Here is a 16155-nt window from a genome sequence, read left to right on the forward strand (position 1 = left end):
GGTACCAATCTCTGCTACTTCTGCTGATGCTCCCATGTTTATGATGGGTGTGAGCCATGAGTAAGAAGTATGACAACTCTCTCAAGATTGTCAGCAATGCCTCCTGCACCATCAATTGCTTGGCCTCCTTGGTCAAAGTCATGCATGGCAACATTGGCATTGTAGAGGGACTCATAACCACAGTCCATGCCATCATTGTCACCTAGAAGACTAAAGATGGCCCCTCTGGAAAGCTGTGGTGTGATGCCCATGGAGTTGTCCAGAATATCATCCCTGCATCTACTGGCACTACCAAGGTTGTGGGTAAGGTCATCCCTGAACTGGATGGGAAACTTACTGGCATGGCTTTCCATGTCCTCACCTCCACAACATGTCAGCCATGGATCTGACCTGTCATCTGGAGAAAGCTTCCAAATATGATGACATCAAGAAAGTAGAAAAGCAGGCAACCAAAGGGCCCCTAAAAGGTACCCTGGGATACACTGAAGACCAGATTGTCTCCTGTGACTTTAACAGTAACAGCCATTCTTCCACCTGGGGTGGGGCTGGCATTGCCCTGAACAATCACTTTGTCAAACTCATTTCCTAGTATGACAAAGAATTTGGCTACAGCAACTAGCTGGTCGACCTCATGGTCCATATTGCCTCCAAAGAATAAAGAGCCCTGTGGACCACCAGACTCAGCAATAGCACTAGGACACACACACACACACACACACACACACACACACACACACACACCCTTAGCTACTGAGGAGTCCTTGCCCCAACTGGATCCCCCCGCCCCCGACACTAAGAATCTCACATCCTTGACACAGTTTCCATCCAGTCCCCCTGAGAAAGGAGAGAGGCTTAGAGAGCCCATCTTGTCATGTACCATCAATAAAGTACACTGTAGTCAGTCAAAACCAACCAACCAAACAAACAAACAAACAACCCACAAAACATTTATGTTGTTGTTAATAATATTCACTCTAAACCTTCCTACCAGGTAATGATAACTTGCATAGAATACCCTAAAATTACATGTATTCTTATTTGGTTATGTATTTTTCTATTGTAATTCTTAGGGGGAAAGGTTAATAGTAATTTTATTTTCCTATTTTTCAAAATAGGTTACGGAAGAATTTAAAATCATTCATCATTGTGCATCCTTCTTGGTTCATCAGAACAATCCTTGCAGTGACACGGCCTTTTATAAGGTATTTTAATAAAAATTAGAGTGTTATTGGCAATTAGATTTTTTTTAAAAAATCTGCATTGTCTTATAAACCTTTTAAAAGGATATTAAAAACCTTTCAAAAGAAAAATAGATTTTTTTTCCTGGAAAGACATTTTAAATTATCAACCAGAAATCCCTAATTAAGAGTGATAAATGTCTCATAAAGAATATTTCTTTATTCAATCATTTTAGAAATATGACCTGAAGATTATGTGCTGTAAACATGAAGCCACAGTGGTGAGCTTTCATTATGCATCAGGAAGAGGAATATGCACTAAATGGAAAGTGATGTGCTGTCTCGTAGAGAACAGAGTAGGGAGAGTGAAATGGGAGAAGTAAGGGCCAACCAAGGACAGAAACAAGAGTGAGCCCTGATCTCATTCCTCCTGGAAGAAAAAAAGGAAAAACCCTACCCATCCTGGGAGGATGTGCATCCTGGGAGGGTGCTTTGTAGAGGCGTACATGGTCACATTTCATCTCACTCATCAGGGCCGTGTTTTCAGAAGAGATCAATCTTTGTACAATGTAATCTTGCTAGTAAAGTTAGAGGGTCCGCCAGAGAGAAGAAGATGCTTAACAAGATGAGTTAGTACAGCAACTGCAACAATGGGGTTAAGCATGATGAAGGTCGTGAGGGTGGGCACAGGATACAACACGGTTCAGATCTGTTATTCATAGGGACTCTGTGATTCATTGGCAGCTTGACAGTGCCTAACAACAGCATACTGAGACTGAGAGTCTACATCAAGAATTTTCCAGAAGAGTTAGCCTTCAAGGTGTATTTTGATGGCCAAATAGATAGGCTAGTGACATCAAGGAGGACAATCCAGTATCACCATTCTGAGAGCAGTGGCATCAATAGCACTAGCTCTGTATCACCCACTATGTCAACTCATGAAGTCTTCCTCCTACCCAGCCCCCCAAAGACCTCCTCCCATAGCAGATGATAGAAAATTCTCAGCAATGTTTAATATCAATTTTAATCATAAGAATAATATGTGATTAACATAGTTGTAACTTGCTTAATTCTAGTATTTCTTAGAAATGTGGATATTAGCAATAAAATTGTAAACTCTACATAGAAGTATATCATTATTGGATTATTAGTAGCTGTACAAAAGCCCTTTTTTTCTCCTTTTCCTTTTTAATGCTTTATTCTCAAAGACATTATTGATAGAGAAGCTTATTAAATACCACTTATCACAATATCCTAGGTAAAACAATAAAGAAATTAACAGAATCAGGGACTGTAAAAAAGTATTGGCAGCTTGTATTGAGTGCAAAAGAAACCATGTGATTGCCGCCTCATTGTCAATGATTCATAACAACAATCTGACTGGAGTGCATAGCTGACCCTCCAGTGGGTATATCCATCCTCCTGTGGAGCTGCTGGTGGATTTGAACCACATGCTTTCAAGGTTGCAGTGCAGATTCTTACCACTAGGCCACCAGAGCTCTTGAGAATGTTTTAGAAAATGGGTGAAGAGTGGGAAAGAACAATGTATATGAACTTTATTAGTAAACCAATACAAAATAAACATTTTATTTAAATATTTTTTTAAAAAAAGATTAAAAAAGTAAATTAGCATAGAGTTTTAACTTTGTAGATCTATTAGTACATACAAGCTGAGCTTGTAAACAAGTGTTTTGATTGTTTAACTATAAGGGGTTTTTTTATGGAAAAAGTACATTTCTGCTGAAACACTGAACAAAAATTTTATAGATAGTGCCTTTGGTATTACCTCCTCCAACAGTATCATCCTGTCATGGATTAAATTGTTTATTCCAAAATATATGTGTCAACTTGACTGTACTATTCTTTTCAGTCAGTTAGCAATTACATAATGATGTAGTTTAGCAATCATGTGATGATGTAATCCTCCTTCATGGTGTTATATGATGCGATCAGCCAATTGTAAGGGGATTAGGATGGAACGCAACAGCCTTGGTCCAAAATAAGGGGAGTTTCCTTATGTGTGGCCTGTATCACTTTTCATCATGCTGTTGTTGTTATTTGCCTTTGAGTCACTTGCTACTCATAGCGATCCTATGCACAATAACTCTGAACCCTGCTCTAACCTGAGCCAATCTCACTGTTTCTGACACACATATCCTCACTTCCCTAGTTACTGTGTCATTCCATCTCATCTGGAGTATTCCTCTCCTTCAACCCCTCTAAGCATGATATCTTTATCCAAAGATTAGCCCCTCCTCCCTACATGACCAAAGTATGTGAGATGGAGTCTCAAAATTCTTGCCTCCAGGAGCAGCTTGGTTTCACCCTTTACAGAACAAACCTCTTGGCAGTCCATGGTATGTTCAAGACTCTTCTCCACTATCACAACTCAGAGGCATCAATTCTTCTGTCATCCTTGGTCATTGTTCAGCTCTCGAATGAATAGCTAGTAATTGGGAAGACCATGGCTTAGATCAGGTGTACCTTGGTCTCTCAGCTGACATTGTTGCTCTTCAGCACTCTGGAGAAGTCTCGGACAGAAGATTTCCCTAATACAATTCACCTTTTGATTTCCTGACTACTGATGCCAAGGATGTTGATTATAAAATCAAGCCAAGCTAAAATTGTTAACTATCTCAATCTCTTTCTTCTCCATCTATCATGATACAGCCAATTGGCCCAGTGGTAAGAATCCTTGTTTTCTTGATGTTGAGCTTCAGTCTATATTTTAAACCACAGTCCTTGACTCTCTGCTGCAGATACTCCAGTCCCTCCTCATTTTCAGCAAGTAAGGTTGTGTCATCTGCATAACACAGGTTGTTGATGATTCTTCCTCCAGTCTTGAAGCCACATTCTGCCTGATGAAGGCCAGCCTCTCAAATGATCTGTTCTGCATAACAATTGAAAAGGTTTGGAGCCAGGACACATCTTTGACACATTTCTTTTCTGATTTTGAATGGTGCAATGTTTCCATGTTCTTTTCTGATGACTGCTTCCTGGTCAAAGCATAGGTTTCACATGAGCACAATCAGATGATCTGGAATTCCCATTCTTCTCAATGTTAGTCACAATTTGTTGAGAGCCACACAATCAAATGCACTTGCATCATCAATGAAACACAGACAGACATTCCTCTGGTACTCTGCTTTTGGCCAAGATCCATCTGACATTGGCAATAATGTCCCTAGGGCCACGGCCTCTTCTAAACTCAGCTTGCATTTCTGGTCATTCTCTGTCCATGTACGGTTCCAGTCACATTTGGATAATCTTTAGGGGGATTTTGCTTGCATGTGATATTAATGATATCATTCTATAATTTCCACACTGTTGGATCACTTAAAAAAAAATAGTTAAATATGGATCTCTTCTAGTCAGTTGGCCAGGTAGATGTCTTCTAGATTTCTTGGCACAGCCTGGTGAACATTCCAGAGCTGCATCTATCTGTTGAAATATGTCAATTTGTATTCCATCAACTCCTGGGGACTTCTTTTTTGCCAATTCCTTCAGAGCAGCTTGACCTTCCTCTTTCATCACCATTGCCTCTTGAACATAAGTTGTCTCATGAAATACTTCTATGTCAACCAATTCTTTTTGGTAGAGAGACTCTGTATACTCCTTCCATCTTCTTTCCATTATTCTGCCCACAGTATCCTTAAGTATTGTGACTCAAGGCTTGAATTTGTTCTTTAGTTCCTTCAGGTAAGAAATGCTAAGTGAGTTTGACCCTTTTGATTTTCCTACTCTAGCTCTTTGCACATTTCTTTATAGTACTTTGCTTTGTCTTTCCAAGCTGCCCTTTGAAATCTTCTGTTCTGCTCCTTAGCTTCTTGATTTCTTCCCTTTGGTTTGGCTTCTCGGTGCTCTAGTATAATATTCACAGTCTCTTCCAACATCCATCTCGGTCTTTTCTTCCTCCTCTGTCTTTGTAATGATCTTTTGCATCTTCATGAATTTCATCATACAAGAGATAAAAAAGGAATAAAAAATTTTTAAAAACCCAAAAACAAATACTCACTACTACAAGAAAGAAGAGCTAGGAATGAAATATGACTTAGGACCAAGGGCACCTTCACTAAGAACCTTCTAGATCCAGGAGAAGATTGATATATAGAGATCACCAAGGAATGCTAAGTCCATAAATGTTGAAAAGAGACACAGTCCTTCCTCCAGAGTTGACAGACAGAAGAAACCTTCCTCTTGAGATGGTGCTATGAATTTGAACTCTAAGTTCCTATTAAACTGTGATAACATATACTTTAAACTGTGACAGCATGTACTTCTGTGCATTAAAGCCATCCACTAGATGTATTGCAGTTATATCATCCTTAAATAACCAAAAAAATAACCACAGTCACACCCCTATAACCTCCTAAAAATTACTTCTTGTGATCATAGCACTGGAAGGAGAGCTTTTCTCCATGTATGACCTCTTCCTCATTCCAACCACTCTGAGTTTTAGTAAAATGTGAGTTTAGCTCAGAAACTCTGGAGAAAGGGATAAATTGAATGAGGATTGTCATCAGTTGTGTGTTTTCCCTAGACGTGACCGTGTGAAGAGGAATGATGATAGTTTCCTCCCAGGTCAGAGCCAATGGCCCAAGGTTAAAACTAGAAGCTCAATATTAAAAGTAAATATATAGAGAAATGACCTTGCAACCTCTTCTTACTAGATTGTACAGTAATCAGCAGACTACTCTGCCAGCTGAGATAGCCTCTTTCATTTTCCAAGCCAATGAAATGATCTATTTTTTTAAAAGTAGGAAAGTATTTATTAAATGGTACAGAAATGTATTAATTTTATAAAAGATATAATCATTACAAATAAAGCCAAATTCCTCCTTCATCATTAATATTTCTTGTTTCTGGTTCCTAATTGCCTGTCCCAGAGGCAATTGTTATTATCAGTTTTATTAGTTTGTTTCTAGATTGCCTTCTCTGGATTTGCATATTACAATGAAATGTGCAAGGAGCTAGAGTTGGAAAATCAAAAGGGCTGAACTCGCTCAGCATTTCTTAAGCTCAAGGAACTGAAGAACAAATTTAAACCTCGAGTTGCTGTAATCAAGGATGCTTTAGGCAGAATATTAAATGATCCAGGAAGTATTAAAAGAAGATGGAAATAATATACTGAGTCGCTGTATCAAAAGGAACTGGCAGACACAGAAGAATTTAACGAAATAACATATGATCAAGAGCTTACAGTGATGAAGGAAGAAGTTCAAGCTGCTTTGAAGGAAATAGCAAAAAATAAGGCCCCAGGAATAGATGGTATACCAATTGGCATATTTCAGCTAACAGATGCTGCCCTGGATGTGCTCACCAAGCTGTGTCAAGAAATCTGGAGAACAACCACTTGGCCAACTGACTGGAAGAGATCTATATTTGTTCCCATTCCAAAGAAAGGTGACCCAACAGAGTGTGGAAACATTTGATTTCACACCCAAGCAAGATTCTACTGAAGATTGTCCAAAAACGACTGGGACAGCACATCAGCAGAGAACTACCAGAAGTCCAGGCTCGGTTTAGAAGGGGTCACGGTACTAGGGATATTGTAGCTAATGTTAGATGGATCTTAGCTGAAAGCAGAGAATACCAGAAGAATGTCTGTGTTTCATTGATTATGCAAAGGTGTTTGACTGCGTGGATCATAATAAACTGTGGCTGACTCTGACAAGAATGGGAATCCCAGAATACTTGATCGTGCTAATGCGAAACCTATACTTGGACCAAGAGGCAGTAGTCAGAACAGAGGAGGGTAATACTGCATGGTTAAAAATTGGGAAAGTCATACGCCAGGGAGGTGTCCTATCTCCATACCTTTTCAACCTGTATGCAGAACAGATATTCCAAAAGGCACTTCTCTATGAGGAGAAGTGTGGCATCAGGATTGGTGGAAGATCTATTAACAACCCTGCTTGCTGAAACTGAGGAGGACCTGAAATGCCTGCTGCAGAGGGTCAAGAACTGCAGCCTTCAGTATGGATTGAAGCTTAATGTCAAGAAGACAAAGATTCTCACCACTGGGCCAATTGGCAGCATCAGGATGGATGGTGAAGAGATTAAGATTGTTAACAACTTTAGTCTGCTTGGCTCCACAGTCAACACTCTTGGCACCAGCAGCCAGGAAATTAAAAAATGTATCGCGACGGGAAAGTCTGCTATTAGTTACCTCTCCAGGGTACTGAAGAGCAATGGTGTCACTCTGGAGACTAAGATGCATCTGGTACAGGCTATGGTCTTTGCAATCACTTGTTATGCATCAGAGAGTTAGACAGTGACTAAGGAGGATAGAAGGAGAATTGACGCCTCTGAGCTGTGGTGCTGGAGAAGAGTATTGAACGTACCATGGACTACCAAGAAAACAAACAGATTCATTCTGGAGAGGGTTAAACCGGGCTGCTCCTTGGAGGCAAGAATTCTTTGGACATATGGTAAGGAGGGACTGGTCCTTGAAGAGGGGCATCATGCTTGGGAGGTTGGAGGGACAGCGCAAGAGGGGAGACCCTCTATGAAGTGGATTGATTCAGTGACTGGAGTAATCGGAATGGGTGTTTCAGAGGCAATGCGATTGGCACAGGATAGAGCAGGGTTTAGGGCTGTTGTACATAGGTTTGCTATGAGTCACAAGTGACTCGACAGCACAGAACAACAACAACAAAATGGGAGTTGTGCTACTAAACCAAAGTCACTGCCTCTATGGCAGTTTGAATACACCAGTAGCTCCAAGGGGGGGGGGGATGATGTGCAACTTCCTCCTGTGCCATTTACAGCCTTGGGAACTCACTAAAGGTTCAGCTATTAGTCAGGTCCAACTTAACAGCAATGAGTCTTCAAAATGATGCAAACAGTTAAGTGCTCAGCTCTCAACTTAAAGGTTGGTAGTTCAAAATTACCAGAGTCAAAAGAAAGAGCTGATGATCTACTTACAACAATTTACTGCCATGAGAACTCTGTGGAACTCTGTTCTAAAACAAGGTGGTCACCATGAGATTGAATTGACTTGATGGAATTGGACTTTCTTGTTTTGTTTTAAGATGGTAGTATTAAATGAAGGCTTTTGTAATTCAAATCCAATCAGTGGATCGAAGTTTGTAACACTGGAACGTCCATCTGAAATGTACTTGCAAATAAAAACTAAAAAGGGAAACAATGACAAATTAAGAGCAGCAAATGGATTTATCTATACTTTTAAAGAATAATTAGCTTCAATAAATTGAGAGAAAAAATTAAGTGAAACTGCTTTTGTTTACTAAAAGCAAGCAAATAAAAACAAACTCATGAACCATAGACTGTTTGAGTGGCAGGAACCATCAAGAGGCTGAGCAGGTGTGGTCATGGGTTTGGCTCTGCTGTCAGCCTGCTGGGTTCAGATTCCTGCTTTGCCACTTATTAATGGTAAATAGCCTAATATCTACTTCTGTCAAGTAGACCCCAGCTCATGGCAACACTTTAGGACAGGGAACAACCGCCCTATAGGTTCTGTAATGTTTACAGAAGTGGCCTCCACATTTTTTCCCCATGGAGCACCTCCTGGATTTGAAGTGTTTTGGTTAACAGCTGTGCACTTAACCACTGCACCATCAGGATTTCTAATGATGGTAAGACCTTGGGCAAATATTCCCCTCCCTGTGTCTACTTTTCCTTATCTTTAAGAAGACTAGACCATCAAAGCTTCCTATAATAATTAAACCTACACAAATTATGGCTGACATTGAGAAGAATGGAATCCCAAAACACTTGATTGATTATGCTCATGCAAAACCTCTATCTAGACTGTGATCTGAACAGATGAGGGGAATTCTGTACGGTTCATAATCAAGAAAGGAGTGTGTCAGGGATGTGTCCTTTCTCCATACCTTTTCCATCTATATATTGAACAGATCATTTGAGAAGCTAGACTTTATGAAGAAGAATGTAGCATAATGATTGGAGGAAGACCAATAAACAACTTGGATTGTGCAGATGACACAATGTTGCTTGCCAAGTGAGGAGGGCTTAAAGATCTTGCTGCAGAAAGTCAAGGACTACAGCCTTCAATATAGATTGCAACTCAACATCAAGAAAGCAAAAATTACCAGCAGGTCAATAGATAGAATCATGACAAATGAGAGTTTGAAATTGTTAATGATTTCATCTTAGATTCCCAGTCAACACCCTTGGCCATCAGGAAATCAAAAGATAACTTGCACTGGGAATATCTGCTATCAAGGGCCTCTCTAGAATGATAAAGAACAACAAAGTCAGTCCAGAGACTAAGGTACACCTTACCCACATCATGGGCTTCTCACTTGTTATGCATCTGAAAGCTGGACAATGACTAAAGATGACAGAAGAAGAACCAATGCCTTTGAGCTTTGATGCTGGAGAAAAGTATTGAAGATCCTATGGACTGCCAAGAAAATAAACACATCTGTCCTGGATAAGTGAACCTGGAATGTTTCTTGGAAACAAGGGTGGTGAAATTCTGTCTTACATATTTTGGGTATGTTGTCAGAAGGGGCTAGTCCTTGGAGAAGGACATCATACTTGAAAAGGTAGAGGGTCAACACAAGAGAGGAAGACTCTGATGAAATGGATTGGCCCAGTGACTGTGGCAATGGGTTCTGGTATGTCAGAGAGGGTGAGGTTGGCTTAGAAAGGGTCAGAGTTTGAAGTCATTGTTCATAGGATCACCATGAGTTGGAGTGTACTTGACAGCATCATAACAACATTGATAGGGTATAATAAGAAATATGAATTAACATATGTCAATCACTTAAGCTGTATCTGACACATAGCAACTACTCAAAAAAATCACCTTTTATTATTATTAAGCATCTCTTATGGTACAGAGTTTAAGCACTTAGCTCCTAATAAATGTTGGGATTCCAGCTCACCAATAGTTGTCCAAGAGAAAGACCTAGCATCCTGCTTACGTAAAGATGGCGGTGAGGCCTTTGAAACCCTGTGAGGTGTTCTCTGTCGTGTGCCGTCATTCCGAGTCAGAACCTCCTCACCAGGAATGGGCTTGCATTGCTTTGTTTTGCTTTTCTCCTTATTAATAGCACTGCAGCAAAATGGTAAATTAAACCAGCCAGAAGAGGCAGTGGCTTTGGGAGAGGTGAAATGGCAGCCAGTAATATATGTTTTCTGTTTTTTGTTTTTTGGGTTTTTTTGGGGTTTTTTTCAGCTCAAAATTCAGCAGTAAAATTAAATACGTCAGTAGTTTATCGGAACTCAGTGGGCTGATTCCAATGGATTGCATCCACATCCCAGAAAGCATCATCAAGTAAGTCCTCCAGGTTTAGAAGACACGGTAAGAGAAGCACTGAATGTTTAGAGAAGGAGCTGGGACCGGAGCTCACTTGAGTGTAGTGGAGAAAGGGCATTCTCTTCTTTTTAAAACAAAAGTGAAATATCCTCCGATAAATATCTTTTCTCTTATCACCTAAGCTTGGAAGCAGGAGTGGCATCCACTTTTGTAATAGTTTGCCCCCGAAAACCCTATGAACCTGGAGACAGGATGAAATTCACACAAGTGTTGAGGACTTCCGTTCATAGGGTCACTATGAGTCACCTATTGACAGCACTTAACAACAACAAACAAACTTATAACCTATAGTTAGCTGTTCTGTTTCTTTCAGATCCCCTGTCATACACTCATTTTTGGTATCACTGATGGTTGCTCATTCTCACCTTGACTATTACTATTGTTGTGGAGAAAACACACATTTAATATTCATGAGCACATCAGGCTCCAATGACCTTACACAAACACAGTGGGGTCTTCACGTAACTTTGACTTCTTTTAGTCTTATAGTGGGTCATTTGTCTGTTTGGCCACAGAACGTTACACAGGAAAATTACTCTTTCTGTTCTCTTTTTTTTTTTTTCATGGAACTTTCCCCCCAGGGTGCTTTTCAGATGAGCGATTAGACAGGTGATGTGTGCCTAGTGGTGGGCAGGCTGGTGATAAATGATTCCTTTGCTCAGCAGGGGCCGATTACCCAAGAAACAAGGTGAGCATAGACTTACTTGCATTTACTTATTAATCTATAGTAGAAATGTCATGTTTTCCACCTCTACAGATTAATAAGTAAGTATGACTAAGCCTTGGTTACCTTGCTTACTGGGAACTCTGTCCTTAAGAGACTGAACATTTGAAAAGGGGCTTAGATTCTGTAGAAAGGTACTTAGAGTTGGGGAAAAGACTGATGCCAGCCATACCTAGAAGTAGAATCTTAAGTGTGTTGAAAAACATGGAATTGCTCACTAAAAATTAGTACACAAGCCCAACTAAACCTGTACTATCTTGAGTGTAATGAAAAAGATGCTCTCATTCTCTAAAAATTAGTATATAAGCTTAAGGAAGTCTGTACTTACTCTGCTCATTTGGCAAAGCACCACTTCCACTGAGAACAGAGCAGCTCTGTGACAGCCTACAAAGCTAAATATGGGCACTAAAAGGCTCAGGACTGTACTAAAAAAAATAGTGGTGAAACTTCGGTGTAAGTTAACTCGACTGCTTGTGCTGAGATTTGCAAACGCAGACTCCAAGAGAAAGAGCACTCCTGTTGGTTCTGGTTGCAAAGACCTCGTGTTTGCTATGTATCGTGTTCTTCCATTGTGTCTGATACACTCATTTTTTTACTTACACTAGAATTGAGAGGGGCTGAGCTATCAGCTCAGAGCAAATCAGACAAGTACCTTCTGTTGGCATCCATAAGCTAAATGGATCTCCCAGTTTGGATTTCCAAAATATAGAGCCCCATCACTTATAAAAAAGCGCGAGAGCTGGAAGGAAAAGGCTTTCATTGAACCTATGTACGCCGAGCAGAGAAAGTCTCTACTGATGTCAGTTATTTAATCCCCATAGCAAACTCTCATTTTACAGATGAGGAGAAAATGACTTAGTGAGAGAAAAAAAACAACACTTTTGCAATGTCAAATGACCAGAAAGAGATGGAACTAAGCTCCACAATCTCCACACCTTTTCCATTAGATCCCTTCCTTCTACATTCAAAGCTCAGGAGTAGATGCATATGGTTTCCTTACATGTGAATATCAGGCATGGATACAGGATACCCACTGAGCTTACAATAGCCAGTTGGCTCAGCTGCCATCACCAATTGCCTCAACTGAATCAGCCATGGAAAACCATCTGGAGTGTGCCTCCACTCAGACATAGATGGAATTACCGTGAGTCAGAACTGACTAAACAGTATCAGGTTTCTTAGCAGAAAAGGAGAGATGGCTAATTGGACCATCCACTTATGATAATGCTGTTTCCTCTTTGCAAGAGACATTTTTCTTCCTGGGCAGATGATCAGTTGGACACATTGGACAGTTAGAGGTAAAGAATGAAAAAGGGAGGAGAATAGGCTTTGGAGGGTTAGATTTGAGCCTCTCCTCTTACCTGTTAGTGTTCCTGAGACTTCAGGCATCCTCTTAAAACTCTATCTCATCTGGAAGAGGTGTAAAATGGGGGATGCACACATAATGTAATTGTCCTGAGAGCTGAATGAGAATCGTGTATATACTAAACATTTAGAAAACCACCTGGCACAGAGCTGGCAATCCAGAATGTCACTTGTGATGACAGTGTTATTTTTCGAAACTCATCACATCAAATGTTTAATTGAGAACATCTGTACATGTCAGTCTTCAAAGGCTCCATGTGGAGAAACTTACTTCAGGAGGAAGGATTCCATTTGGAACTAGAGATGTGCATCACTTATTGAGCTTGATAAGTTCTGTGAATTCGAGTATTAGCTGATTTGGATGTTATTTTATGTGTGTACACACACATCCCACCCCCCATATTGGATGAGGAGTAGAGGCACAGAGAGATGAGCATGGTGACCCAGCATGTAGGTGCCTGCTGTGACATCCCTTTGGCACAACTTTCTGATCAAAGGGAATCCCCATTGTTGGTGCCCAGAGCCAGGATCAGGGAGCCCCGGCCAGGCAAGCACCACCAGCATTGTTACAGAGAGGGGAGGAGCCATGGAAACCTCTTCCCTGCCCTGGGAGTTAGGGCTGCAGAGCTTCTGCTAAGGAAGCTTCGCCTGCTGGGCCCATGAATGAAGCCAGGAAGAAGGGAAATAAGAGGGGACAGGGATCACCACTCATTTGCTCGGAAGGCTTGCGGTTTTGAAACAATTGTTGTGGTTATGTGCCTTCAAGTCAAAACTAACCTATAGATGACCCTCCAGTGGGTTCTCAGGGGTAGTAAATCTCACATAAGGAGATTGCCCATCTTTCTCCCATGGAGAAGCTGGTGGATTCGAACCATGGACCTTTGGGTTGGCAGTAGCTCCTTACCACTAGGCCACCAGAACTCCTAAAAACCATTAGAAATAATAGAAGGAAAGCCAACTTCCCTGTCAACACAAAACTAGTTACATGCTCACGTGTATGCACTTGGTTGGGAGAGGCTCAAACAGGTGTTAAGCGATGCAAACCTGTATTTTCGCAAGGAAGAAGAAATGTGAAGTTATGTGTGTTCACCTGACATGTCCATGTTTTCATTCATCTATCTCATCTGGACATCTTTTTCTGTCATTTATCATATTGACGCTCATTGTCTCATTTTCACATTATACGGTTTTAAACTGATACATGCCATGTCTACTTCCTGTTATCAAATAAAGTCAAATAATCTGATCTTGGCCAGTCAGAGTGATTCAACTGTCCTGGAGTCCATCATCAAAAGGACTGTGTGAAAGAAAACCTTGCCCAGCCTGGAATTGCACTTATAATTAAATATATATACCATTGATTATATCTAATGAAAATAAAATTTCTCCCAAAGGGGGGCTTGATTATTGTTAGTTACTCTTTCACTACTTCTTTGACTTGACTTTAAAATTTTTACTTGTCATGTTTTTCCATCTTTGTTTCTTTTCCTCACTGCATCCATTTTTTGTCTCGTAAGGTTCGATGAAGAGAGATCTTTTAAGAGGAGTGTGAGGTAAAAATCTCCTCTTCTGTGACTCACCTGGACCTCTGTGCGCGCACCAGTGTTCCACTCGTGGGTGACCTCAACATGCTACCCAGTTTGAGAGTGTCCTCTGGGTCCCGGTTTACCAGTGCCGTCTTTGTCTTGTGTCTAAAGCTGTTGAGGTCAACCTGATTTGCAACTGAAACCTCCTAATCCTCAGGCATCCCTGACTTGGCCCTGGCTGACTGCAAGCTAACTGTTCTCAGAAGGTGGATTTGAAAGGTCTCAGCTTTACAGGCAGCATGTTTCTGGTCCCCACTGCCACTTTTCTACCTTCCTTGTGAAGGAATTGGTGAAGTATACCTCGGTTGGCACTGAAGGGGAGGAAATGGCTCAGCTTTCATGGAAGAAGTGGCTCCCAGGGCCCCAGATGAGGGTTTCTCAGAGCACATCCCTTACATTTGGCTCGGCTTTGCTGGGTGACTCTCTCACGCTCTGCTTGCTTCCCCCCCACCCTTTTTTTTTCCTTTTTTTACCCCGGTAATTTTGATTGTGCAGACTGGATGAAGAACTGAGAGAAGCAACCGAAGCAGCTAAGTACGACTCAGTTTTCATTTAGCAGCTGGCATGATGTTGGCTTGCATTTCAGGAATGAATCAGAGAAAACTGCATGCCTGGGGTATTCTGTTTGCATCCTGATCCTAATGCTCAACTTTAAAAATTCTCTTTCTCTTAAGAGACAGATGTATTTCTCTCATTCTTTATTTTTTTTAAAAAAAATTTTATTGCGTTTCAGCAAAAGTTTACAAGGCAAATTGCTTTCCCATCTGATAATTTCCACACAAATTGTTCAGTGATATCAGTTACATTTTTTTCACAATGTGTCATTATTCTCTTTAATGACATTATGATGGTTTCCTCTTTTATTCTTACCATAACCTTATGTTTATCCCATGACCTTGGTTATTTCAAGAAATTCATTTGTTACTCTTGCTGAAACTTTTTAACATAGTTAAGATTTTAGGACCAACAGTAAAAAAAAAAAGGTATCACTGACTCTGCCATATAAGATGTAACATTCTGATGATTATTAATGATATTGAGACACTTAGAGTTACTAAGGCATTTTGGGGATAAATGATGATGGCAAGTGAAAATTCAGAATATTTTTGTAGACTCAATTTCATGAAAAAAACAACCTTATTAAGTGGCTTGAAAATATGACTTAACTAGCATCCTTTAAGCTTTTTTAATAAATAGAGAAAAGTTACTATTCATTATTATTAAAAGATCATTTTATAAAAGGCAAACCCATAACTCTCATGCAAATATAAATAAAAGCCTATGTCAATGATCATTTGCAACTCATTTAATGAGGAACCAACAAAATGTTCAATCTAGTTCAAAGAACATTTGGGAAACTGGATATTTACCAGAAACTTCACAAAAGATTGTTGTTGTCATTGTTGTTAGGTGCTGTCAGGTTGACTACAACTCATAGAGACCCCTGAACAACAATCTGAACCTTGCCCTGTCCTAAACTATTATCACAATCTGTCATGCCCAAATCCAAGACTATTTAGGATAAAATTACTGGATTAGATGCACAGCTGGTTAATGTTCAACAGGACAATAAATGGAAATCTTGGGGTTCTCTTGTCCTCTGGGCAGAAATGATGTGCATCTCTACTGTGAAAAGTCTGCAAGCTGACAGCTGTCCTCACAGAGCTGTAAAATAGTCAGTGGAAAGTCAGTTAGCCCAGCATTAGTCCGAAAGAATATCCAGCAACTTCCTGTGCCTATATTTTCTGACACTGTATCTGAAATATACAAAAGTACTGTTTGGAAAGTTTGCTATGTTAAGTACTTAAGTTTCTTCCCCCTTTCTGTATTATTTACACATAATTTTTAGAACAATCTATTAACATAGATTTTGTTGTTATGTGTCATTGAGTCAATCACAACTCATAGCCACCCTATGCATAATAGCTCTACTCCAAGCCAATCTCACTGTCTCTGACACACCTACCAGTTACTTACCCCAGTTACTGTGCC

At 40.2% G+C, this 16155-nt stretch overlaps 1 protein-coding gene across 1 annotated transcript in view; it reads left to right on the forward strand.

The window, feature by feature from the left end:
- PRUNE2 (prune homolog 2 (Drosophila)) overlaps positions 1–14719 on the forward strand; it is a 435757-nt gene extending 421038 nt beyond the window's left edge. The window contains exons 18-20 of the mRNA XM_006891999.1: positions 1116–1202; positions 10348–10446; positions 14659–14719. Of these exons, the coding sequence (XP_006892061.1) occupies positions 1116–1202; positions 10348–10446; positions 14659–14719 (247 nt within the window). The remainder of the gene's footprint in view (positions 1–1115; positions 1203–10347; positions 10447–14658) is intronic.
- The last annotated feature ends 1436 nt before the right edge of the window (positions 14720–16155 follow it).

This window comes from Elephantulus edwardii, unplaced genomic scaffold (assembly GCF_000299155.1).
Source record: "Elephantulus edwardii isolate Elephantulus edwardi_28Jun2011 unplaced genomic scaffold, EleEdw1.0 scaffold00108, whole genome shotgun sequence".
NCBI lineage: Eukaryota > Metazoa > Chordata > Mammalia > Macroscelidea > Macroscelididae > Elephantulus > Elephantulus edwardii.